At 38.8% G+C, this 26,174-nt stretch overlaps 1 protein-coding gene and 1 pseudogene across 2 annotated transcripts in view; one reads left to right on the top strand and one right to left on the bottom strand.

The window, feature by feature from the left end:
• Window positions 1-9,741, top strand: part of ago4 (argonaute RISC component 4) — a 16,295-nt gene extending 6,554 nt beyond the window's left edge. Inside the window, exons 6-18 of one of the 2 annotated variants that reach the window (XM_046834540.1) lie at window positions 1-98; window positions 245-332; window positions 591-738; window positions 1,033-1,152; window positions 2,670-2,798; window positions 3,825-3,958; window positions 4,553-4,737; window positions 4,891-5,050; window positions 5,197-5,512; window positions 5,606-5,740; window positions 5,842-5,943; window positions 6,023-6,222; window positions 6,531-9,741. The exon at window positions 1-98 is cut by the window's left edge and continues 37 nt beyond it. In XM_046834540.1, the coding sequence (XP_046690496.1) occupies window positions 1-98; window positions 245-332; window positions 591-738; window positions 1,033-1,152; window positions 2,670-2,798; window positions 3,825-3,958; window positions 4,553-4,737; window positions 4,891-5,050; window positions 5,197-5,512; window positions 5,606-5,740; window positions 5,842-5,943; window positions 6,023-6,222; window positions 6,531-6,639 (1,924 nt within the window). In that variant the 3' untranslated portion in view covers window positions 6,640-9,741. Of the gene's footprint in view, window positions 99-244; window positions 333-590; window positions 739-1,032; window positions 1,153-2,669; window positions 2,832-3,824; window positions 3,959-4,552; window positions 4,738-4,890; window positions 5,051-5,196; window positions 5,513-5,605; window positions 5,741-5,841; window positions 5,944-6,022; window positions 6,223-6,530 lie in introns of both variants that reach the window. The other variant, XM_046834539.1, reaches the window with a different exon arrangement.
• Window positions 9,742-15,891: 6,150 nt separating this feature from the next.
• Window positions 15,892-17,043, bottom strand: LOC124376333 (annotated as a pseudogene).
• Window positions 17,044-26,174: the final 9,131 nt, after the last annotated feature.

Raw genomic sequence — 26,174 nt, 5'->3', positions numbered from 1 at the left:
TGAGTTCATGTGTGAAGTTCTAGACATCCAAAACATTAATGAGCAGACCAAGCCGCTTACAGATTCCCAACGTGTCAAGTTCACCAAGGAGATCCGAGGTGAGTCTGCAGCTCCAGTATGGACAGTACGAAAATTGTCATTGACTTTAAGTTATGAAAAATATATGAATATTAAATTGAAGGATTTTAGTTTTTTCTGGGTTGTTGGCCTGTTGACATGCTTTTGGTTATGCTTGTGTAAACAGGGTTGAAAGTGGAGGTCACACACTGTGGACAGATGAAGAGGAAGTACCGTGTGTGCAATGTCACCCGTCGCCCAGCCAGCCACCAGACGTGGGTCTTTCTAACACGTTTGAGACTAAGCTTCCTGTGCAAGCATTTCCTCATATGAATGCTTCATGCATAAAGTTTAAACATTTTTGTTTAAACTATTATCAGGCTGTTTTATTTGTTTTTGTTTCATTAAAAAAAATTAGGGTTGAGGGAGTGATTGTTGTTTTGTGGAATAAGGACCTGTAATATAAAACCCATATCAATATATCTAAATTAACCTTCACTTTTGTAATGAATAAAAATCTCTTGCTTTACCAGGTTTCCCTTGCAGCTAGAAAACGGACAAGCCATGGAATGTACAGTAGCTCAATATTTTAAACAGAAATACAGTCTACAACTTAAATACCCCCATTTGCCCTGCCTTCAGGTGGGGCAGGAACAAAAGCACACATACCTTCCTCTTGAGGTGAGCCGTCTTATTTATTCTAGATCTTTTTTCAGTCTGTGGCTGCATGATATATAAAACTGTAGATCATTAATTTAAATGCAGTGCTAAATATATACAAAAATGCAAAAAAACAAAGGTGCAATCCACAAACAATATCTATACCGAAATGTATTGCTACACTTAAAGCTCTATAATGTGAAATGCTTCGGCTGAAAAATATGGATTCAGTTGAAGTTAAATAATTCGCCCTCATGTTTGAAACTGTGCTCCTTTCACATCCATCTAAATTTTAGTTTTTGTCTGTCGCTTCAGGTCTGTAATATTGTGGCAGGCCAGCGCTGCATAAAGAAGTTAACTGATAACCAGACTTCCACCATGATCAAAGCCACAGCTCGCTCAGCACCTGACCGCCAAGAGGAGATCAGTAGGCTGGTGAGCTGCACCCCATAGTATTCTTTCACAGTACAACACTTTTATCCATAGTCACGCAGTATTTCAGCGGGGTTTTTATTTATTTTTTATTTTTTTTGTGTTTGAAAGAAACAAATGACCCAGGCTTGGCCATTTTAAGGAAATTGTGAGTGTAGTTTAACCTTACTATGGGTGCAATGGACAGTGTTTAGCGATTACCAGCTATTTAATGCATGTTAATATGTATTTAGTTCTAAATGTACAACCCTTTTGCTGAAAACTCTGCCAAAAACAGTGTTAGCAACAGTGATTCTTTAGTATTAATGGGGTTACAATGACCCATTATTTCTTTTTATGATACAAATACAGGTCACTTTTAATGTGCATGCCTGCAGCTGCTATGCAAGTTTATTTATTTATTTATTTTTTTATACATAGTCAGAGTTTATGTACATCTGAAGGATTGAAGGCAATATCCACTAGATGGCATGCTGGAGCAGTAATACTTCATTATTCTCATTTGATTTCCAAGTAGAGTTTTATGGCACTTTTATGTACAGTAAAGTTAAACATAGCAATGAGCTCTGTTTCTCTTTAAAACTTTTGGTGGTGGTTTACAACCTCCCCTGTTTACATTGGAGCACTAGCTGCATGCCAGATGACCACAGGATACATTTTGCAGCCATTTTTGATACAAATAATTACCAGCAAGTATAAATTAGCCTTTAGTCACTTTGACCAATGACTATAGAAGAACTACATAACCTCATGCACACAGCCAGTCCACAGAAGAAAAAGCAGGAAACAATGTTTGAAAAATTTCATCTTTAATCTGACCCAAATGCCAGATTGTAGTGAGCAGGAATGAAAAAAAAACGATTTAACTTTGATGTACTGAGAATTCACTTTTCATTCACACTTAACAAATGTATGAATTAATTGGATGAGTGAGTCATTGCTGTTTGTTTCACCTCCCTCACATTTTCCCAGCGACATGTAGAATGTGTTTGCTTTGGCTTACAAGCTGCTATCAGTACAACAGAAATCATAGTGACAGCTGATTATTTAAGCCATTATTGTCTGTGGTTACTATTTACCTGGGAGGACCTTCTGTACTAAATGGTCATTTTATACTAAATAGCATTATTTTTGTTTAAAGTTTACATTGTTGCATTTCTAGTCTTGTACATATAGGGTAAATGTACTTGTGATTTCTATGTTGTTTTTTTTATATGTATGTTTTTCATTAACAAACATCAGTTTAAGACATTCTTTTAGTTGGTAAGCCATAAATGTTTTTTTTTTTTTTTTTTTAAATGATATCAAAACAATATTCAAAAGTAAATTTCTTTCTCTAAAGCTGTTTGATTTTTTTTTAAATGCTATTATCTTGGAGCTATTCTGTCCTGTGCCATACAGGTTTGTCTTAAAATCTCTGTTTGATTTATTTATTTATTTATTTATTTAGGCTGTGTGTGTGTGTGTGTGTGTGTAGGTGTGTTATATTATATATTAATAATTTTTTTTTTTACATTTAGGTCAAAAGCAACAGCATGGTGGGTGGCCCTGACCCCTACCTTAAAGAATTCGGCATCGTGGTACACAATGACATGACTGAGGTGACGGGGCGGGTCCTCCCAGCGCCCATGCTACAGTATGGGGGCCGGGTGAGTACAGACACTGGGAGGGACTGTGGCAGGGTGAGTACTTGGGCACGGGTGCAGGGTGAGTACGGGTGGGGCCATAAACACAGGCGAGTGTGTGCGTTTGTGATTTGTGGTGGAATGAATGGACTAACCATGAGGAGGATGATCAGACTCTGTTTAATAACATTGGTTACTTGGTAGTTTGTTTGTTCAGATGCTAAAATATTTTTCCCTAATTTATTATTGTTTTATTTGTGAATTAGTGCTGTAGGGATTTAGCTCTTTGAAGTATGCCCCGATCAGTCGAGTCACTGGCCAATGGATTCTTATCCTCTTCCTCAGGAACGTATGAAGCTTTTGTAAGACTGCTTTTCTGTTTGCCTAAAGAGTTATGTGCAACTCTAGTTTATGAATAATTTGGGTTTTTTTTTTTTTTTAAAAATGTTTAGAAAAATGTAAGTTGCAAAGAGAAAAGCAATCTCTCATTTTTGTTTAACTTCAGTCATTTCATCAACTGATTGCATTTAGTGCCTAATTCCTTTGTCATAAGTGTGTAATTTTTAATTAGTCTAAAATGTTAGGTTAAATGTGAAGTATTAACTAAAACCACTATATTTTAAACTGCATATTACAAACATGGCTTCGTGTTTTAACCAGTTGCTAGTTTAACATTTGATGGTATGTGTAAGTCATCTCGACTTTTTAGTTTCTGTTACATTACTGCATATTAAAAGCTAACAACCAAAAATGGAAAACATCTTTGGCATTTAGGTCATGTAATCCTTCTGATGCAAAAAAAAAAAAATATCGAGTACTGAATTCCCTGAACACTGGAGTTGCTCAGATCATGTGTTTATTTAAAATGCATTTAAGGTGGATTATTGCTTAAACAAGAAATGTAGAAATTATGCTTATTTAAATATTTAGCAATTTATAAGATTAGACTGTTACTAATTTAGATTCGTGAAAAACTGTTTTGAACAATGCTTTTTTTTTTTTGTGAGGAGTCTATGGGCTTCACTAAGAGTGTAGGGACTCTTTTCACAGAACAAGACTGTGGCTACGCCCAACCAGGGCGTGTGGGACATGAGGGGGAAGCAGTTCTATGCAGGCATTGAAATTAAGGTGTGGGCAGTGGCCTGTTTTGCCCCTCAGAAACAGTGCAGAGAGGACTTGCTTAAGTGAGTATCTTTTTATTTTTGGTTATTGTATTTTAATTATTAATATAATTTATTTTGCAAGCTATTTTGCAATAGCTTCTATTTAAATGTTTTATAAAAGGTTGGGTTTTGTATTGTTCTGTGGCTAAATCAGGGCTGTGAAGTATCCAAGAAAAGCTACAGTGAGTTCAGCATTTTAATCATTTTGACATAGTTGGCACACTGAACATGGCGCCATGTTTTGGATTTTCAAGCCAAGCTGAGAGAACTTGTTGAGGAAAGACAGAAAATGGCTTTTCACCAATCTAAACCGTATATACTATTATTGCTTATAACACTGCCCTAACATACCTAATAATGATTAATGAACATCTAGGTGAAAAATGCCTTTTCTGTGGTAAACTAGGTAGTAAATGGTAAATTAAAATCCCAACTATTTTGTTTACTCGTTTTTTTTTTTTTTTTTTTAAGATAAACGTAGGAGTGAATGCTGTCTTTTCCAGTGCTGTCAATTCAGTCACTGTGTTCTAACTGATTTAAACTTGTACAACAATTAAATCGGATTAACAGGTTTTCATTAAAGTTGCCCCAAACTTAATGCCTTTTGCATTTCAGGAGCTTCACAGACCAGCTGAGGAAGATCTCTAAAGATGCAGGAATGCCCATTCAAGGCCAGCCTTGCTTCTGCAAGTATGCCCAGGGAGCAGACAGTGTAGAGCCCATGTTCAAGCACCTTAAAATGTCTTATGTTGGATTGCAACTCATCGTGGTCATCCTGCCTGGAAAAACCCCTGTCTATGGTAAAGAGATGAAAACAAGATAATATTCTTGACATTCTTGAATGATATATTTGACATTTTCATCTGCCACATATTTGTTAATTTTGATGATTAAGTACTGAATTATGGACCAGCATTAAAGCTGAATTTTATTTGACTTTGTGTGTCTTATAGCGGAGGTAAAGCGTGTTGGAGATACTCTGCTAGGTATGGCAACCCAGTGTGTCCAGGTGAAGAATGTAGTAAAGACCTCCCCTCAGACACTCTCCAATCTCTGCCTCAAGATCAATGCTAAACTGGGTGGCATCAACAATGTTCTAGTACCCCATCAGAGGTGTGGATCAATTGCACTGTAGCAATTATAACTTATAACAAATCATCAATTACATTTATTTGTAGTTTTTCAAAATGCAGTTTGACCATCTGCCTGTAAGTAGGAGCAAATAATTATGCTCTTGTATATGTTTTTTTTCTTTTTAGACCATCAGTATTCCAGCAACCGGTGATCTTCTTGGGTGCCGACGTCACTCATCCCCCAGCAGGTGATGGGAAGAAACCATCCATCGCAGCAGTAGTGGGTAGCATGGATGGCCATCCAAGCCGGTACTGTGCCACAGTGCGGGTGCAGACCTCGAGACAGGACCTATCCCAGGAGCAGCTATTCAGCCAAGAAGTAATCCAGGACCTCACTAACATGGTGCGTGAGCTGCTCATCCAGTTCTACAAGTCCACCCGCTTTAAGCCCACACGCATCATCTACTATCGTGGGGGAGTGTCAGAGGGACAGATGAAGCAGGTGAGTTCAACATGGTATGTCCCAAATGTGATCGGTCTCCGATTGAGATCTGTATTTGTAATGGTGTCTGCTGTTTCTCTTTGTGTACTCTAGGTTGCTTGGCCAGAGCTGATAGCCATTAGAAAGGCATGCATCAGTCTGGAGGAGGACTACAGGCCAGGGATAACCTACATTGTAGTGCAAAAACGTCATCACACCCGTCTTTTTTGCTCTGACAAAGCTGAAAGAGTATGTGATTAATTTCACTTAATCTTGCATTGGGTTAAAAGTCATAAATGTCATTTTATGTTATGTTATACTTTAATCTGAATGATTTTTGCCCTCTGCAGGTTGGGAAGAGTGGTAATGTTCCTGCAGGCACTACGGTGGACAGCACCATCACTCATCCATCAGAGTTTGACTTCTATCTGTGCAGTCATGCTGGTATCCAGGTAAGTCTGACTTTCTACCGGTTAGTCTATTTGTACCTCCATTTGTCCCCCAGTCTATAAATCAATCTGTTTTTTGTAGGGCACCAGCCGCCCCTCGCATTACCATGTGCTGTGGGACGACAACTGCTTCACTGCGGATGAGCTGCAGCTTCTCACCTACCAGCTATGCCACACATATGTGCGCTGTACACGTTCAGTGTCTATCCCAGCACCCGCATACTACGCCAGACTTGTCGCCTTCCGTGCCCGCTATCACCTAGTGGATAAAGACCACGACAGGTACTTCACAATTTCCTGTCAGAAGAGCTTTCTTTAAGATTGAAAGTTACGTATATATTGTGTGGCATGTAAAACATTGGCATGTTGATGTACTAATATATAAGAAAAACATAGAGACAAATTATACTCCATTATTTTAAAATAAGTATATAGTGTCTGTATCCCAGGCAGTAGACATTTTTATGGAGTGGAGCTTGAGTTATTTGTCAAAACTGAACAAAATGGAGGGAAAATGCAGCTGTAGTTGTCATTTTGATTATATATTTCTCTGAAGGTTGAACTGATTTTCTTCTCTCACATTTCTGCAGTGCGGAGGGCAGTCACGTATCAGGCCAGAGTAATGGTCGGGACCCTCAGGCCCTAGCCAAGGCAGTGCAGATTCACTATGACACCCAGCACACCATGTACTTCGCCTAACTGCTTCAACCAGCAGAAGATGCACTTCTACGCTCCCACTTCACTTCTCTATCTCTCTCTTTCTTTCCAACCTTCTTTTTCTAGTTACTATTTCTTTGAACTTTTTTCCTCCCTCTCTTTCTGTCTTTCTCATGTCCTCATCCACAACCAAAGCGGTTCCAACGCCAGAGGGCTGAATGCATGTCTGAAGCATTCATCCTCAGTGGAACTGCCCACCAGCAATCCTGCACTGAGAGACCACTAGTCTCTAAGGCACAGAGTAATCAAATTGAGCCATTTAAGAGTTTAGTTTTTCAGTTTTGAATGTCTTTTTTTTTTTTTTTTTTTCTTTTTTTTTTTTTTTTTTGTAATATACACTGAGTGTGAGCAAACCTGCGCCATTTTTGTCGTGACAGCTCTGGCTCTCTCAGCTAAGCTGGACTTTGTCTACTTTTACCTCAGGCCACTGTTGGCTTAAACTTGTCCTTTTTATGATCGTATTTTAACTTTCTCTGCTCAGTCTTTTACAAGCGAGGTGATCTGGGTATCATACCCATTACTCTTCTTTCATTTTTATTATTTTTTTGAATGTGTGAGTGAGTCCGTGTTTGTTGTGTGTGTGTGTGTGTGTGTGTGTGTGTGTGTGTGTGTGTGTGTGTGTGTGTGGCGTGTACGTGCGTTTCATGGCGGGCCACTGAATTGTAAAGGGAAATATCAAGGAGTTAACTGCTGTAAATGCCTCAGTTTATTTTATAACGCTTCACATACATAAATATATATTAAAAAAGACGCATCTATATATAAACCTCTTTCAGTAGATTTACATTTTTGCAGGATTGCATAAGCTGATGGTTATGTGTAGCAGGAATTCTCAATGTTCTCAGCTGTGACACTGAGACCATCCAAGTTCCTTTGTGTCTGTGGCAGTTAGCTCATACATCCTTGCATGAATGGGTTTTATACAGGGTGCAGGGATGGCTATGGACTTGAAGCTGCCCCATTAAAGGCTTGCATAGTAGACAACAAAGGGCAATGTTTGCAAAAATGACAGCACTCTCCCTTACCTTTTATGCATTTCTACATAAAACTCAAGTCAGATTTGTAAGAGTTTAATATAAATCATTTTGTTCTTATATTAACTGTTAGTGTATAAAGTCAGTGTCATGGTTACTGTTGTAATGTTGCTGTTATGTATATCAGACTGTCAGAAATCTCAGTTGCGTAAAGAAATTTATCCAGGAGTCATTTTGGTGGTGTCGAGTGAATCCGGTTTTGTAGCTGAACATGTTGTAGCATTCTGTCCATGGTTGTGGGGCCCAAAGTGCTTTTGGTTGGTGTTCCTTTTTTGTTTTCAGGTGATTATCATTTAGATATTCATTATCATTTGATTTTATGTATCGGAAGTAATGAATTATCATGGCAACGATTTTGCTTATTTCTGCCCCCACGTCAAACAGTGGCTTGTTGGGGATACTGTTTAGACAAGGAAGGATGAACGACAATCAGGGCTCAGGGGGATAGTTAAAGCTGTTTGAATAGTTAGCCATTATTTGAAATTTACATTTACTTGTGTTTTTATTGCTGTTGTGAGTTGAACATTTATATCTATATATAAAATCTGAAGGTATCTTTTCTTTTGAGATGGGAATAAAACAAACATTGTATTATTTGCTAAAAGACACAAGCAAAAGCACTGCCTTGGATTTTGACAACACCTGACATAGTGTGGTTGAATGATTGCAAGCCTTGTCCTGGGTTATGTATTAGTGTTGGGCCTCTGTATGCGTCTCGTCAGGTGGGCAGCTCAATAAAAACCCTTTTGTAATAAACCATCTATAAAGCCACAGGTTTGCTATGAATGAGTTTGAGCTCTTGCCTGTTCAGGACGTGACTCATGGCCTGTTGAGAAGGATAGGGCAAAGGCATCACTCGCAATAAGGTGGAATAAGGTGTTTTCACGTTCTTACAACAATTTTTATAATGTGGATCCCACAGCGTTACCATATTTGCCAGAACAGTTGTGCCTGATTTAGCAGGTTGAAAGACATGGTAAAAAGACAATAATTCCAATTTCATATTATGGCACAGCAATATACTTCAAATGATGAACAATGATAGCTATAATAATTTTTCTCATTGATGTGGTTGATGGTTATGATTGCCCATGGGAATGAGTGTTTCTGTGAGGTGTTTTTGTTTTTTTGTTTTTTTTGCTTGTGTCAATCAGTGGGAATGTGCATTTCGTGGACTAGCTCTTTAGGCTCTATGGAAAGCTATAAATTTTAGACTGCTTGCTTGCATGCCAGAGTATTGTCCTAAATCTCTTACAGAATATTTATTGTCTCAGAAAAAGGAAAAAAGACTCCTGTTAAGGTGTATGAATTAATTGAGACTGCTTGTTTTTAGGGTAGCAATATTGACCAGTCTCTTTTGACAAGATTTGAAAATTCCGTCACAGACGTCAGTAAGTCCTGTGGGTCAGGCTGGATGCTGTGAGGGAGTGTCGAGTCCAGTCTTGACAAGAACTCCAACTAAAACGAGGTACTTTTTTCCTTCTTTTTCTTTTGCTCCTCCTTCAAACGGGGAGCACCAAGACCGGATTTAGTCACTCCTTTTGATAGTCAACATTATGCCACGTTGCTACTCTGTAGTTTTGTGGTGCCATGTTGATGACTCTCACACTCGCAGCATCCAGACTCTCCAGGATTACGCAAGAATTACCTCTTTTTAACCTTTTGACCCATGGTTTCTCACTACTTCCTTGATTTTAAGAGAGCATGATTTTTTTAAGATCTCCTCTTTGATATATAAAAATTTGTTATTGGATTAAAGTGTATTGTAATTTATTTCTTTTTTGTGCGTGTAGCTTTTGTGCTGTATTTTAATGTTTTGGGCTGTGTGACCTGTCTAGTAGCAATAGAGGGCGCTCTTGTTGACTTGCTGGGGCTTCCTCTGGCTTCTTCTATTAGGGTGCCACATCACTTGATGTATTGCTATTTGACATTTTAAAAAAAGAATCCCTTCTTCCTTTTGTTTTTTCTTTTATTTTTAAAAAATTTTTTTTTAGCCTGCAGGGACTATTCGTGTTATTGTGCAAAGTAATAAATTGGTATTTTACGCCTATATCATGTCTCTTTTGGTCTCTCTTTAATTCATATGGATTCCAGTGTGAGGATGTTCTGTATGGCCAAAAGTTTGTAGATACCTGATAATCAGATCAATGTGGGGTTTTGTTTTGTTTTTTTTCTCTCTACATGCTGTTGCCACAAAACTGAAATTCATATGCCGTATTAAAATTTCCCTTTACTGGAGCTGAGGGGCTCAGACATTTTTCTAAAACGATAATCCATCAGAAGGTTTGAGGAGGTTTGAATGAAAGAATTCGGGTCCCAGCACAGAGTTCTTAGATGAGCTTGAATGCCGACTCCACCTTCTCCCCCAACAGCAGTATATGATTTCACTAATGCTTTTGTACCTGAATAAACACAAATCCCACGGTCCAAAATGTATTGGAAAGCCTTTCCACAAGAGTGGACCTTTTTTTTTATAACTGTAAGGGGAAAATAAATGTAGGGATGTTCAATAAGCACATATGTTGTGGAAAGGTTAACACAATTGTTCAGAACTTTGACAATAAAAAGAGGGGTTCTCCAGAGTTTACCACCATAGTTACCGAACCACTGACGGTTCACACAATCACATATTCTTAATTTGTTATAAAACCTACCGAATACAATTGGTTATTTCAGTTACTTTTTCACAAGGACTATTGTTTTTGTTCTATTTATTCTTTGTTATATAATTTAGTAGATGCTGTAGGTAAGTGTTCTAACCTACAAAATGTAGAACCTTTTTAAGGGTTCCTTCAGAAGCAAATCCAATACTGGTTGAGAGGGGGGGAGGAAATTATGAGTATCATGGAATGACTATAATGGTTAATTACACTGGGCAAATTTTGCATTTGTTTAGTATTTACTATTCTAAATAATGAAATGGGTTAAAGATTATCATAATTTAATAATAGAAAATACAATACTGTATGAATTTGATGGTATATTAATAGTTTTACTAATTACTAAAAGACACTAAAACATACATTTCAATTGCCCTTAAATGTTAAATGTAGACATTATCCTCAGATTGTTCAACAAATACTGGTTTAGAAAATCTTAAAAATCTGCCACAAATGTTTTACTTGTAAATAAAGAGAGCATAATTCAAGTATATTTTACAAAAAAATCTTGTCTTTTACCTTTAGAAATGTCACGTATAATTCAATAAGTTACTTGACGTTTCATTTTCCTTTATTGTGTTAATTCAAACTAAACTACCAAAGTAATGTTATATTTTTTTGTGTTTTGATTTACGTCTAATGCAAAAAAAATAAAATAAATAACAAACGCAAGTAAAACTACAAAAGTAAAAAAAAGTCTATGCGCATGCTTTCTTGGTTCTGAAGTTGGCACGCAGAGGAAGGCAATGGACCATTTTCTCGAATTCTGATGTTTTTATGATCTGATCTTTTGATTATTGGTCAATTTAGTTATGTTTAAAGAAAATTATAGAGCTGTTCATTTGTCTGCGGTCCTGATGGTTGGAGAATTAACGCATTAAATGTTCATATAGTTGACAGAGTTGAGTTTGCTACAGAATGGATTGGCATAAACATCTGTTATAAGCAAACGGCATCTGTGTTGAAAACAATTGTCTTGTATTTTACATATATTGTCTTGTATTTTACATATTTTACACATCTACGGAGAAGTTTAATGTACAGTGAACTTTAAACAAATGGCAAAATAACCAAACGGGGTGTGTTTATTCATGTGTATGAATAAATAGTTGACCCCTCACATGCTATCTGAATTAATAGAAATTGGACAGCGGAAGTCATATTTATGAACCCGGGATGATACCCGAGGCTGAACATTAACTTTAAACGTGACTGAGAAAGCCGTTAATCCACATCAACTACACTGCTTTGTCTTATTGATAAAATCTATAATAAGCATTTGATGCATGTTAAATTAAATGGAGATTATATTCCCTATTGAACCTATACAATAGTGTGTTCAGGCAGCCTTACTCTACCAAATAAGCTGTACTTGTAAACATTTAATGTAGCTGTACTAAAATAACCTGGTCAAATTTTAAATCAATAAAATAAGTATATATTTTTTTAATTTGTAAAAAAAAAAAATCTATTTCCACAGATTGCACTCACCATTTTATCTCATGCAAGCTAAATCGGCAATGCTTTTTACCGCATATACAACACTGATTAGCCTTGCAGTATGAGACAGATTTATAGCTGTACATACATATACCATACACATACGTTATACTTTACAAGATGAAAACACTGGTCCAGTAGCAAGTTTTTTAAATTTTTTAAATACTAAATAATTAAATCTTAAAGGTATTTGTGTAAAATTTTCATTCATTTACAAATGTTAAAAAGCCTGGGTCCTTAAGTGGACAGTATGGGTGGCAACAGAGGATTTAATATAAGGTGGGCAATTATCGAGCTAAATTAAGAGGCAGTCAGCCTTCCAGTCAGCTGGGCCCGGTTTTTCAAAAGTAATCCACTAGGATTTTGGATAATGGATTGGATCAAATCTTGAAAATGGGTTTTTCAAAAGAAAAAACGGATTACATAATCGGATTAGATCATGTAATCCAATCTTGGTTTTGATCCGGATCAAACCTTTAGTTTGGGTTTTTTAGAACTTTTTTGTAGGATTTGGATCACTTTGATCCAAAAAATCTGGATTAAACTGATCCTGTCAGAAGGGTGGATTCAGCGTGGATTCCATGCCCAAAATGTAATGAAAACTTAAAAAATGTATCAAATAATACTATATTTGTATCATGCAGTATCTTACAAGATATCCTATTTATTCATAAGGTTTTAATTTTATTTGTTCATCAGTCAGGCTACAGTGATTAGGTAGGCTTTAACGTATTCAGCCTTTCAGTATAGGCCTACAGCAAAGTAGAAAGCGTTTGGCCTCATACAATAATCCCGCAAATAGCTTTCAAAATTGACAAAAAACAATACATTTTATTCTGTCACTAATTGAGATATATATATATTAGGGGTCGCCACAGCGGACCATCCGTCTCCATACCACCCTGTCCTCTACATCTGCCTCTTTTACACCAACTACCTGCATGTCTTCCCTTACCACATCCATGAACCTCCTCCTTGGCATTCCTCTTTTCCTCCTACCTGGTGGCTCCATCTTCAGCATTCTTCTACTAATATAATTCATGTCCCTTCTCTGCACATGTCCAAACCATCTTAATCTCGCCTCCCTCACCTTGTCACCAAAACATCCTACATGTGCTGTCCCTCTAATAAACTTATTTCTAATCTTGTCCATCCTCGTCACTCCCAACGAAAACCTTAACATCTTCAGCTCTGCTACCTCCAGCTCTGCCTCCTGCCTTTTACTCAATGCCACTGTCTCTAATCCATACAACATCGCAGGTCTCACCACAGTCCTACAAACTTTCCCTTTCATTCTTGCAGATACCCTACTATCACAAATCACTCCTGTCACTCTTCTCCACCCACTCCACCCTGCCTGCACTCTTTTCTTCACTTCTCTAACACACTCTCCATTACTTTGCACTGTTGACCCCAGGTACCTGAACTCCTCCACCTTCTCCACCTCTTCTCCCTGCAACCGCATCACTCCACTGCCCTCCCTCTCATTCACACACATGTACTCTGTCTTACTCCTACTGACTTTCATTCCCCTTCTCTCCAGCGCATATCTCCACCTCTCCAGGCTCTTCTCAACCTGCTCTCTACTCTCACCACAAATCACAATATCATCTGCAAACATCATAGTCCAGGAGACTCCTGTCTGACCTCGTCCGTCAACCTGTCCATCACCACTGCAAACAGGAAAGGGCTCAGGGCCGATCCTTGATGCAGTCCAACCTTCACTCTGAACCAGTCTGTCGTACCTACTGCACACTTCACTGCCGTCACACTGTCCTCATACATGTCCTGCACCACCCTTACATACTTCTCTGACACACCTGACTTCCTCATACAATACCACAACTCCTCTCTTGGCACTCTGTCGTACGCTTTCTCTAAATCCACAAATACACAATGCAATTCCTTCTGTCCTTCTCTATACTTCTCCATCAACATCCTCAAAGCAAATAAGGCATCTGTGGTGCTCTTCCTCGGCATGAAACCATACTGTTGCTCACAGATGGTCACCTCTTCCCTCAGCCTGGCTTCCACTACTCTTTCCCATAACTTCATGGTGTGACTGATCAACTTAATTCCCCTGTAGTTACTGCAGGTCTCCCTTATGCTTAAAGATCGGTACCAGCACACTCCTTCTCCATTCCTCAGGCATCCTCTCCCCTTCCATAATCCTGTTAAACAATCTGGTTAAAACCCACTGCCATCTCTCCTAAACATCTCCACGCCTCTACCGGTATGTCATCTGGTCCAACCGACTTTCCATTCTTCATCCTCTTACTAATCCTATCTACATCCTGCTTCACCAACTCCACATCCTCCAACCTTCTCTCTCTGTGATTTTCCTCATTCATCAGCTGCTCAAAATACTCCCTCCACCTTCTCAACACACTCTCCTCACTAGTCAACACATTTCCTCTCCATCCTTTATTGCTCTAACTTGCAGTACATCCTTCCCAGCTCGGTCCCTCTGCCTGGCCAATCGGTATAACTCCTTTTCTCCTTCCTTAGTGTCCAACCTCTTATACAGCTCCTCATATGCCTTTTCCTTGGCTTTCGCCACATCCCTTTTACCTGCTGCCGCATCCCTTGTACTCCTGCCTACTTTTCTCATCACTCTGTCGATCCCACTTCTGTTTTGCCAACCTCTTTCTAATGCTCTCCTGCACTTCCTCATTCCACCACCACGTCTCCTTGTCTTGCTTTCTATTTCCAGATGTCACACCAAGTACTTTTCTAGCTGCCTACCTCATCACTCCTGCAGTAGTTCCCCAATCATCCGGCACCTCTTCACCACCACCGAGCCCCTGTCTGACCTCTTCCTGAACCTCACACTACACTCTTCCTCCTTCAGTTTCCACCATCTTATTCTTCTTTCAATCCTTACATTCCTCCTCTTCTTCTTCGCCTCCAAAACCATCCTACAGACCACCATCCGATGCTGTCTAGCTACACTGTCCCCGCCAACACCTTACAGTCTCCAATCTCCTTCAGGTTGCATCTCCTGCATAGCACATAGTCCACCTGTGTGCACCTTCCTCCACTCCTATACGTCACCCTATGATCCTCCTTCTTCTTAAAATACGTGTTCACCACTGCCATTTCCATCCTTTTAGCAAAATCTACCACCATCTGCCCTTCCACATTCCTCTCCTTAAAACCATACCTACCCATCACCTCCTCATCACCTCTGTTCCCTTCACCTACATGCCCATTAAAGTCTGCCCCAATCACCAATCGTTCTTTCCTAGGTACACCATCTACCACGTCATCTAATTCACTCCAGAATCTTTCCTTTTCCTCCATCTCACAGCCAACTTGTGGAGCATAGGCACTGATGACGTTTATCATCATCCCTTTAACTTCCACCTTCACGATCATCACCCTATCAGAAACTCTCTTCACCTCCACTACACTCTTACTGTACTCTTCCTTCAGAATCACCCCTACACCATTTCTCTTCCCATCCACACCATGATAAAACAGTTTAAATCCACCTCCAATGTTCCTGGCCTTACTCCCTTTCCACTTGGTCTCCTGAACACACAGCATATCTACCTTTCTCCTCTCCAATATATCAGCTACCTCTCTCCCTTTACCCGTCATAGTACCAACATTTAAAGTACCAACCCGAACCTCCATTCTCCTGCACTGCTCCTTTTCCTGCCGTCTCTGTAGACGTCTTCCTCCTCTCCTTCTCCTCCTTCGGCCAACAGTAGCCCAATTTCCACCGGTACCCTGTCGGCTAACGATACCTGTGGCGGTCGTTGTTAACCCGGGCCTCGACCGATCCGGTATGAAATTCTCCTTTGTGATCCGCATATTTGATTTGGCACATGTTTTACGCTGGATGCCCTTCCTAACGCAACCCTCCCCATTTACCCGGGCTTGGGACCGGCACTAAGAGTGCACTGGCTTGTGCCCCCCTAATGGCTGGGTTATATATATATATATATATATATATATATATATATATATCACAATCATATATCATCACAATCAAAAATATTTTTGTTTCTAGAATATTTATTAGTGATGCATGCAATGATTACAGAATAACCCCAAAAATGCAAAGAATGGCAATCACTGATTTTTGAAATCCAAAACAATTCCAAATCAGAAATAGTGTCTAACTATTGCGTCCCTTGTTGCACGTTTTGTTTGCTCATTCTGGCAGAATGCAGGAGGTTGGTTAGGGTCTCCAAGGGGCTCAGGTGCATCATTGTCAGCACAGAGAGGGACATTGCGCTTAGTAGCGATGTTGTGTAGGACAATACAGGCAAGGGTTATGTTGCATGCTTTCTGTGGTTCCGCTCTCAGGTAGTTAAGGCGTGCAAAGCGCCTCTTAAGAACTCCATTTAAACGCTCAATTGCACATCTTGCTCTGCAATGAGCAGTGTTGAAGCGTGCCTGCGCTGGTGTATTTGCTGTTAGAAAAGGAGTCATCAGCCATGGTAGGAGTGGGTAGGCACTGTCTCCTAATATTATGCCATCCGGTCGGTTGGTTTGGAGGTCTCTATATAGAGCGCTCTCCCTCAGGATGCATGCATCATGGACAGACCCAGGCCACTTGACAACGCAGTTGGTGATGATGAGGTCAGCATCACACACAAGTTGGACATTGATGCTGTGCCTCCCCTTTCTGTTTATAAATTCCCATTCATTGGGATGCTTGTATATGCACATGTGTGCAGTCGATTGCTCCAATAGTATTGGGCATATTCCCCAAAAGAAAAAGCTGCTCGCCTGGGCAATCTGGTTGTCCTTTGGAAAAGAAACAAATTCATTGACCAGGCTGGCCAGTGCGATTGACACATCTCTCACCACATCACACACAGCTGATTTCACCACTCCCATATAGTCACCAACAACCTGATAGAAAGTCCCACATGCATAAAATCGGAGAGCAATAAGGATCTGGTCTTCCACAGACAGACCGTGACTCCTTTGGGTTCTGTGTTGAAGTTTTGGCCTGAGAAGGTTCACAAGGTACTCTATATCAGCCTTCCCAAAGCAAAACTGGACATACAGCTCCTCAGTGGTGTATTGCTCCAGTGGCTTGGTACGTTCAACATACACCCTTTGACGGTATCCTCTCCTGGCAAAGTGGTGGTGGCGGTGGACAACACCTGCCATTTCACTGTCTCTCTGTGAATCCTCTGAGAAAGGCTGATTTATATGGCTGTGTAGTTGGTCTTTTCAGACACACCTATTACAACTGATTAATTTTGGCTTGTGTTTAATTGAGGCAATTGGACCTATAATTGATGAACAATGTTCACTATAGTTAAGCAACAGAACCATGGACTCAAGAAGCTGTAACTTCACTGCTGCTGAAACCAATGCACTACTAGAGGGTGTTCGGTGCCATTATGGAACAATAGTGGGAAGTTTTAATTCTGCTAAGGATACCAACAAAAAGAAAAATGATGTTTGGATTTTAATCACAGAAAATGTGAATGCCATAGGGTCTGGCCAGAGGAGGACCACAGACCAAATCAAATTGCGGTGCAAGAATCTTAAGGCCAGGGCAACAAAGGACCATGCTGAAGCCAAAAACCCACAAACAGGCAACAAGCCATTTAAGAGGGGAGATTACACAGATGTGGTCCTCGACATCATTGGAGGTGAGAAGTCGCAAGCTCTCCATGGTATTCAAGGTGTTGTAGGGGATGGCGAGCCTTGGATTGAGGAGGAGGAGGAGAATCTGCCAGTTCCTCCTGAGGCTGATCCAGAGAGCGTATTTATATTGAATCTCAGCTCTGTTCCTGAGGAAGAAGCTGGATCCTCATTGGTTGAGCCAGTGGTAGTTGCCACAGGATCTCAGAGCAAAGCCTTGAAGCGCCCTTCATCAAACAAAGATAATGATTACAAGGCACTTCTGCAAAAAGAGACTGAAAGGGCAGAAGCACAGCTTCATCTGGCAGAGGAACAACTGACTCTGACCAAACTGCAGCAAACCAAGGCCAGACTTGAGATCCGCCTCCTAAAGGCTACGCTCAGACAAGCTGGTCTCTCCACATCAGATGAGGAAGTCTGAAATTATTGTGGAGTATTTGACATTGTCTTTTTTTTTAAATCAATACATCTATATCTGAAACTTGTTATAAATATCCTCAATGTACAGTGTTTGTGTTGTAGATCTCAGATGAGCGGACTGCTGGAAGAGGATGGGGTGGGGTTTTTCTTGTGTTTAGTTTCTTTTAAATGTGTGTGTTTTCATTTCAAATAATAATAAACTTATATTGACCCCACACTGGCTATTCTACTTGTTGCTCTTTACATATCTATAGTTCTACATTGTGATTTCCTATCCTGTTTGAGCACTGGTTATCCAGATTTGGTGATCCTGAAAAGTTCCTATCCGCATCAGATTGATCCAATCCGATGTTGCTTTGAAAAACTGGCTCAAGTAGTAAACTGGATTACGTGATCACGGATCGCAAAAAAAGGATTACTAAATCCGGATCAATTTTATCCGGATTAAACTTTTTGAAAAACCGGGCCCTGGAGATCAACCTTTTGAAAAGGGAGAAGACAAATACAAAGTCCTGCACCAAAGCCATGAAAAGACCCAGGAAGACTCAAGTAAACTACTTACCCCCCAAGTAGTCAAGTTAAGAAGTCAAGAAGCTTTTATTGTCATTGAAACCATTATACAGCTGATGCATTACACAGTAAAATGAAACAACGTTCCTCCTAAACCCTGGTACTGTATACAACAACAATCACAGAAAACACAGGGCTAAGGACTAGTAAGTGTCCTCACCACATAAAGTGCCTCATGTGCAACCTGGTACAAACAGTGCAAAGACAATGTGTGTGTGTGTGTGTGTGTGTGTGTGTGTGTGTGTGTGTGTGTGTGTGTGTGTTCTTGTTCTCCTATCCCGGTGGGGACTTCGACCTGAAGGCACACTGATTCATGGGGACCCATGTCACCGTGGGGACCTAAATTGAGGTCCCCACCGGCAAAGCCATACAAGCACCTCCCAAACAGTATCTAGACACGCCCAGTGAGGTTTTCTCTGAAGACCCCATTGGGTCCATTTTCAGGACAAAATCTGTGTGACTGTGTAATCTATGAAAATGCATTAAATAATTTGAATATAATAGACTTTTTAAAACTGAAGCCCTTAATGTCATTTATTGTGGCTCTGTCTATATTTAAACACTTATTGTTAATGGCAATAGGAAATTAATCAAAAAGAGGTTGGCCAACTCCAAGTCTTTCGATCCTATCTTCGCATGGACTGTTGTATGCCAGGGGTATCTACATTTATTAATTGTCAATTTAGGTTCAAAAATACTTTTAAAGTCTTTCTGCATACATAAAACAGAGTTCACAAAGAGTTTACTTTCAACAGATCACTAATAAACTTCCAAAAAAAAATGTTTAACAAGCCACCAGGTGTTGATAATATACAATTGTTGTACCTAAAATTGGCAGTTGCTATTTTAACTTTACTGGATTATCTTTTTGATAATTTACTACAATATATACAAATGGTGTTAAGTCCCCCACTTACGATGGAAATATGCTACGACGACTCCATTGTAAGTCAAAAATATTGTAAGTTGAAGATGTTACTATGACTATGACAAAATTTTTGGTTTCATGCTGATTTAAAATGTTCATTTTTCTGCTCTAAACTGAGGCTTTCCTCTTTTTTTTTCCACTACCAGCATTAGACATAGTTGGGCATTTGGAAGACATGCTTTTATCACTTAAATTTTTAATATTTTTACAATTTTGTCATATCGCTATCGGCATCGAAACATCGAAAAATCGTAAGTCGAACCATTGTAACTCGGGGATTATCTGTATTAGATAACTACAGACATTCGGCAAAGCTCTGTGCTCTTTCAAGGCCTTAACACTAAACTACTAACACACTATTTTCATATAAATGTTTCATGACTTTATTATAAATGTATACATTTATTGTAATTGCTAACCACTTAGATAACAGAGCTACTCATTATACCCTCAGTCCATATCTGACAGTCTCTGGCTAGTAGTAATGCCATGATATAGCTTTGGCATGATCTAATGGAGAAAGGGAGAATGGGGCCAGATACATATCTCTTCATAAAGCTTTATGAAATTTTAAAAATCTACCGATCCAGCATCAAGAAGTTAGTGCTGCTCATGAGGTAGATGGGCAATGATTTGCGAACAACATGGCTAAAGCCTCTGTAAGGTGCACACAGGTGGACTATATTCTATGCACGAGATGCAACTTTAAAGAGATTAAAGACTGTAAAGTGTGGGAAGGGGACAGTGTAGCTAGACAGCATCAGATGGTGGTCTGAAGAATGGCCCTGTAGTTGAAGAAGAAAAGGAGGAGAGTGAAGACTGAAAGAAGAATAAGATAGAGGAAACTGAAGGAGGAAAACTGTAGTGTGAGATTCAGGGAAGAGGTCAGACAGGGGCTCGGTGGTGGTGAGGAAGTGCTGGATGATTGGGCAACTACTGCAGAAGTGATAAGGGAGACTGCTAGAAAGGTACTTGGTGTGACATCTGGAAATAGAAAGGAAGACCAAGAGATGTGGTGGTGGAATGAGGAAGTGCAGGAAAGCATAAGGAGAAAGAAGTTGTCAAAATAGAATTGGCATTGACAAAGTGATGAGAAAAGTAGACAGGAGTACAAGGAGATGCGGCATCAGGTAAAGAGGGATGTGGCGAAAGCCAAGGAAAAGGCATATGAGGAGCTGTATGAGAAGTTGGACACTAAGGAAGGAGAAAAGGATTTGTACCGATTGGCAAGGCAGAGGGACCAAGTTGAGAACGATGTGCTGCAAATTAGAGCAATAAAGGATGGAGATAAAAATGTGTTGATTAGTGAGGAGAGTTGAGAAGATGGAAGGAGTATTTTGAGCAGCTGATGAATGGGGAAAATAAGAGAGAGAGAAGGTTGGATGGTGTGGAGTTGGTGAAGCAGGAAGTGAATAGGATTATAAAGGATGAAGTGAGAGCAGCAATTAAGAGGATGAAGAGTGGAAAGTCAGTTGGACCAGATGACATTTCGGTAGAAGCATGGAGATGTTTAGGTGAGATGGCAGTTTTTAACAAAATCGTTTAACAGGATTTTGGATGGTGAGAGGATGCCTGAGGAATGGAGAAGGAGTGTGCTGGTACCAATCTTTAAGAACAAGGGGGATGTGCAGACCTGCAGTAACTACAGGGGAATTAAGTTGATCAGTCACAGCATGAAGTTATGGGAAAGAGTAGTGGAAGCCAGGCTAAGGGAAGAGGTGACCATCTGTGAGCAGCAGTATGGTTTTATGCCCTGAGAATGTTGATGGATAAGTATAGAGAAGGTCAGAAGGAGATGCATTTTGTGTTTGTGGATTTAGAGAAAGCGTCCGACAGGGTGCAAAGAGAGGAGTTGTGGTATTGTATGAGGAAGTCAGGTGTGTCAGAGAAGTATGTGAGGGTGGTGTATATCTATTTGTTAAATAAAGAAACGTGTTGAAAACATTGCTTTATTTCTTTCTCTTTTTAGAAAGAGTGGTTTGGCCTACGTTTAATGAGTTACTTGGTCTTAAAGTATGGAAAAGAAGCCATGTTGGTTCATTAGGCTTATTGACTGCTTGCACAAAGTCAAAAGTTATAGCTCAGTGGGTAAGGTGTTTGTTTACCAGTTAACAGCTACCCACAAGGTTGTGGGTTCTAACCCCAGCTTTGCCATGGGTTTATTTTTATTTTGGAATCTATTAGTTTGTCTTATTTGTGACATTAAACTGTATATCTATTTGTTAAAAAGAGACCTGTTGAAAACATTGCTTTAATTCTTTCTCTTTTTATAAAGACTTGTTTGGCCTACTTTTAATGAGTTACATGGTGTTGAAGTATGGAAAAGAAGTCATGTTGGTTCATTAGGCTTATTGACTGCTTGCACAAGTCAGAAGTGATAGCTCAGTAGGTCAGGTGTTTGTTTACCAATTAACAGCTACCCACAAGGTTTTGGGTTCTAACCTTAGCTTTGCCATGGTTTTATTTTCATTTTGGAATCTATTAGTTTGTCTTCTTTGTGACATTAAACTGTATATCTATTTGTTAAAAAAAGAGACCTGTTGAAAACATTGCTTTATTTCTTTCTCTTTTTAGAAAGACTTGTTTGGCCTACTTTTAATGAGTTACATGGTGTTGAAGTATGGAAAAGAAGCCATGTTGGTTCATTAGGCTTATTGGATGCATGCCCAAGTCAGAAGTGATAGCTCAGTGGGTAAAGTGTTTGTTTATCAATTAGCAGCTACCCACAAGGTTGTGGGTTCTAACCCCTCCTTTGCCATGGTTTTATTTTTATTTTGGAATCTATTAGTTTGTCTTCTTTGTGACATTAAACTGTATATCTATTTGTTAAAAAAAGAGACCTGTTGAAAACATTGCTTTATTTCTTTCTCTTTTTAGAAAGACTTGTTTGGCCTACTTTTAATGAGTTACATGGTGTTGAAGTATGGAAAAGAAGCCATGTTGGTTCATTAGGCTTATTGACTGCTTTTGCAAGTCAAGTTATAGCTCAGTGGGTAAGGTGTTGGTTAACCAATTAGCAGCTACTCACAAGGTTGTGGGTTCTAACCCCAGCTTTGCCATGGTTTTATTTTTATTTTGGAATCTATTAGTTTGTCTTCTTTGTGACATTAAACTGTATATCTATTTGTTAAAAAAAGAGACCTGTTGAAAACATTGCTTTAATTCTTTCTCTTTTAGAAAGACTTGTTTGGCCTACTTTTAATGAGTTACATGGTGTTGAAGTATGGAAAAGAAGCCATGTTGGTTCATTAGGCTTATTGACTGCTTGCACAAGTCAGAACTGATATCTCAGTAGGTAAGGTGTTGGTTTACTAATTAGCAACTCCCCACAAGGTTTTGGGTTCTAACCTTAGCTTTGCCATGGTTTTATTTTCATTTTGGAATCTATTAGTTTGTCTTCTTTGTGACATTAAACTGTATATCTATTTGTTAAAAAGAGACCTGTTGAAAACATTGCTTTATTTCTTTCTCTTTTTAGAAAGACTTGTTTGGCCTACTTTAAATATGAGTTACATGGTGTTGAAGCATGGAAAAGAAGCCATGTTGGTTCATTAGGCTTATTGACTGCGTGCACAAGTCAGAAGTAATAGCTCAGTTGGTAAAGTGTTTGTTTATCAATTAGCAGCTACCCACAAGGTTTTGGGTTCTAACCCTCCTTTGCCATGGTTTTATTTTTATTTTGGAATCTATTAGTTTGTCTTCTTTGTGACATTAAACTGTATATCTATTTGTTAAAAAAAGAGACCTGTTGAAAACATTGCTTTATTTCTTTCTCTTTTTAGAAAGACTTGTTTGGCCTACTTTTAATGAGTTACATGGTGTTGAAGTATGGAAAAGAAGCCATGTTGGTTCATTAGGCTTATTGACTGCTTGTACAAGTTAGAAGTGATAGCTCAGTGGGTAAAGTGTTGGTTTACCAATTAGCAGCTACCCACAAGGTTGTGGGTTCTAACCCTCCTTTGCCATGGTTTTATTTTTATTTTGGAATCTATTAGTTTGTCTACTTTGTGACATTAAACTGCATATCTATTTTTTTTTTAAAAGAGACCTGTTAAAAACATTGCTTTATTTTTTTTCTCTTTTTAGAAAGACTTGTTTGGCCTACTTTTAATGAGTTACATGGTGTTGAAGTATGGAAAAGAAGCCATGTTGGTTCATTAGGCTTATTGACTGCTTTTGCAAGTCAGAAGTTATAGCTCAGTGGGTAAGGTGTTGGTTAACCAATTAGCAGCTACTCACAAGGTTGTGGGTTCTAACCCCAGCTTTGCCATGGGTTTATTTTTATTTTGGAATCTATTAGTTTGTCTTCTTTGTGACATTAAACTGTATATCTATTTGTTAAAAAAAGAGACCTGTTGAAAACATTGCTTTAATTCTTTCTCTTTTTAGAAAGACTTGTTTGGCCTACTTTTAATGAGTTACATGGTGTTGAAGTGTGGAAAAGAAGCCATGTTGGTTCATTAGGCTTATTGACTGCTTGCACACGTCAGAAGTGATAGCTCAGTGGGTAAGGTGTTAGTTTACCAATTAGCAGCTACCCACAAGGTTGTGGGTTCTAACGCCAGCTTTGCCATGGGTTTATTTTTATTTTTGAATCTATTAGTTTGTCTTCTTTGTGACATTAAACTGTATATCTATTTGTTAAAAAAAGAGAACTGTTGAAAACATTGCTTTATTTCTTTCTCTTTTTTCAGAAAGACTTGTTTGGCCTACTTTTAATGAGTTACATGGTGTTGAAGTATGGAAAAGAAGCCATGTTGGTTCATTAGGCTTATTGACTGCTTGCAAAAGCCAGAAGTTATAGCTCAGTGGTTAAGGTGTTCGTTTACCAATAAACAGCTACCCATGAGGTTGTGGCTTCTAACCCCAGCATTGCCATGGGTTCATTTTTATTTTTATTTTGGAATCTATTAGTTTCTCTTATTTGTGACATTAAACTGTATACCTATTTGTAAATAAAGAGACCTGTTGAAAACATTTCTTTAGTTCTTTCTCTTTTTAGAAAGACTTGTTTGGCCTACTTTTAATGAGTTACATGGTGTTGAAGTATGGAAAAGAAGCCATGTTGGTTCATTAGGCTTATTGACTGCGTGCACAAGTCAGAAGTGATAGCTCATTGGGTAATGTGTTAGTTTACTAATTAGCACCTACCCACAAGGTTGTGTGTTCTAACCCCAGCTTTGCCATGGGTTTATTTTTATTTTGGAATCTATTAGTTTGTCTTCTTTGTGACATTAAACTGTAAATCTATTTGTTAATTAAAGAGACCTGTAAAAACATTGCTTTATTTCTTTGTCTTTTTTGAAAGACTTGTTTGGCCTACTTTTTATATGATTTACGTGGTGTTGAAGTATGGAAAAGAAGCCATGTTGGTTCATTAGGCTTATTGACTGCTTGCACAAATCAGAAGTGATAGCTCAGTGGGTAAGGTGTTGGTTTACCGATCAGCAGGTCCCCACAAGGTTAGGGTTTCAAGGTTCTAGTTCATTGGTGAGCAGTGGAACCAAAGAAGCCTCTTCATTTAACACAGACACTGGACAGTCTTCTACATCTGACAAACATGCCAGTGGAGAATCATCTTCACCTTTTAATTCAAATGTGAAGGTCATGATGCTGAACAAGCAAAAATTCCAAACAAATCTGCGAAACTAAATGGAGTGAGTGTGTCTCATCGCAGGCATTCCGAAATTTGAGCGAGGCAAAGTTGAGCACTGGGCAGAAGTTGCAAAAGTGACACTGTCAGGTGATTGTGTTCAATCGTAGAAGGGAAGGAGAGGTATCCAAGCTGTCCTTTACTGCCTTTACACTAAGAGACACCTCACTGACTCATCCAGATATAGTGCTCGCTCTGACAAACCTTGAAAAGAAACAGGGTAAACACTTCTAGAGAATTGAGATAAAAGGCAAACATGGATGAAAAGTCCCCGTTGTTCTCACTCCTGGACAGAGGTGGCAAAAGTACACACATCCTTTACTTATTTAGAAGTACAGATACTCATGTTTTAAAATACTCGGGTAAAAGTTGAAGTACTGATTTAACTTTTTTACTCAAGTGAAAGTAAAGAAGTCTTGGTTCAGACATGTACTTAAGTAAAAAGTAGTTTGTGTCGCCATTATGAGGGAAAAACCCACAAAACGCCACCTAGAGGGTTAATTGTGTAAAACATGGCGGATTTTGTGTTTGATTTGAGACTTGGCGCATAAATAAAACAAAAGTTTACTGATTAAAAATATTTTTATCTGGAGTTTATTTATTTATTTTATATCTAAGTAAAGAAAGGACATCGTGGATAAATGTATTTTTTCCCGAAGGTTTTAATCTCCCCTCTTTTATATTTAGATATTTATTAATGTATTTACATTTTTTTATAAAAATGGTAAAAACAGAAATGTGCGCTGAATCGATAGCGCGTTAATAAAACCTCGTGCCGTTTACAATAATTTTAATTTTGACAGCCAAATATATATATATATATATATATATATATATATATATATATATATATATATATATATATATATACTGATACCAGAAAAATCTACTTAAGTACAGTAACGAAGTATTTGCACTCCGTTACTTCCCACCTCTGCTCCTGGAATTACTTGTAAAGACTCGCCATAAATGTGATGTGCCTGATGAGAACGTGTTCATGTTTGGACGACCACAAGCACTGCGTCACTTTAGATAATCAGACATTATTCTTCAGATTACTCAAAGCTGTGGAGCACCCTGAAGCGTTATCCTCCACTAGACTGAGAAAGCACATGGCCACTATGTCCAAGGTCCTC

Source organism: Silurus meridionalis, chromosome 22 (genome assembly GCF_014805685.1).
Source record: "Silurus meridionalis isolate SWU-2019-XX chromosome 22, ASM1480568v1, whole genome shotgun sequence".
NCBI classification, from domain to species: Eukaryota; Metazoa; Chordata; class Actinopteri; order Siluriformes; family Siluridae; genus Silurus; species Silurus meridionalis.
This window is presented reverse-complemented; position numbering and strand designations above follow the sequence as displayed.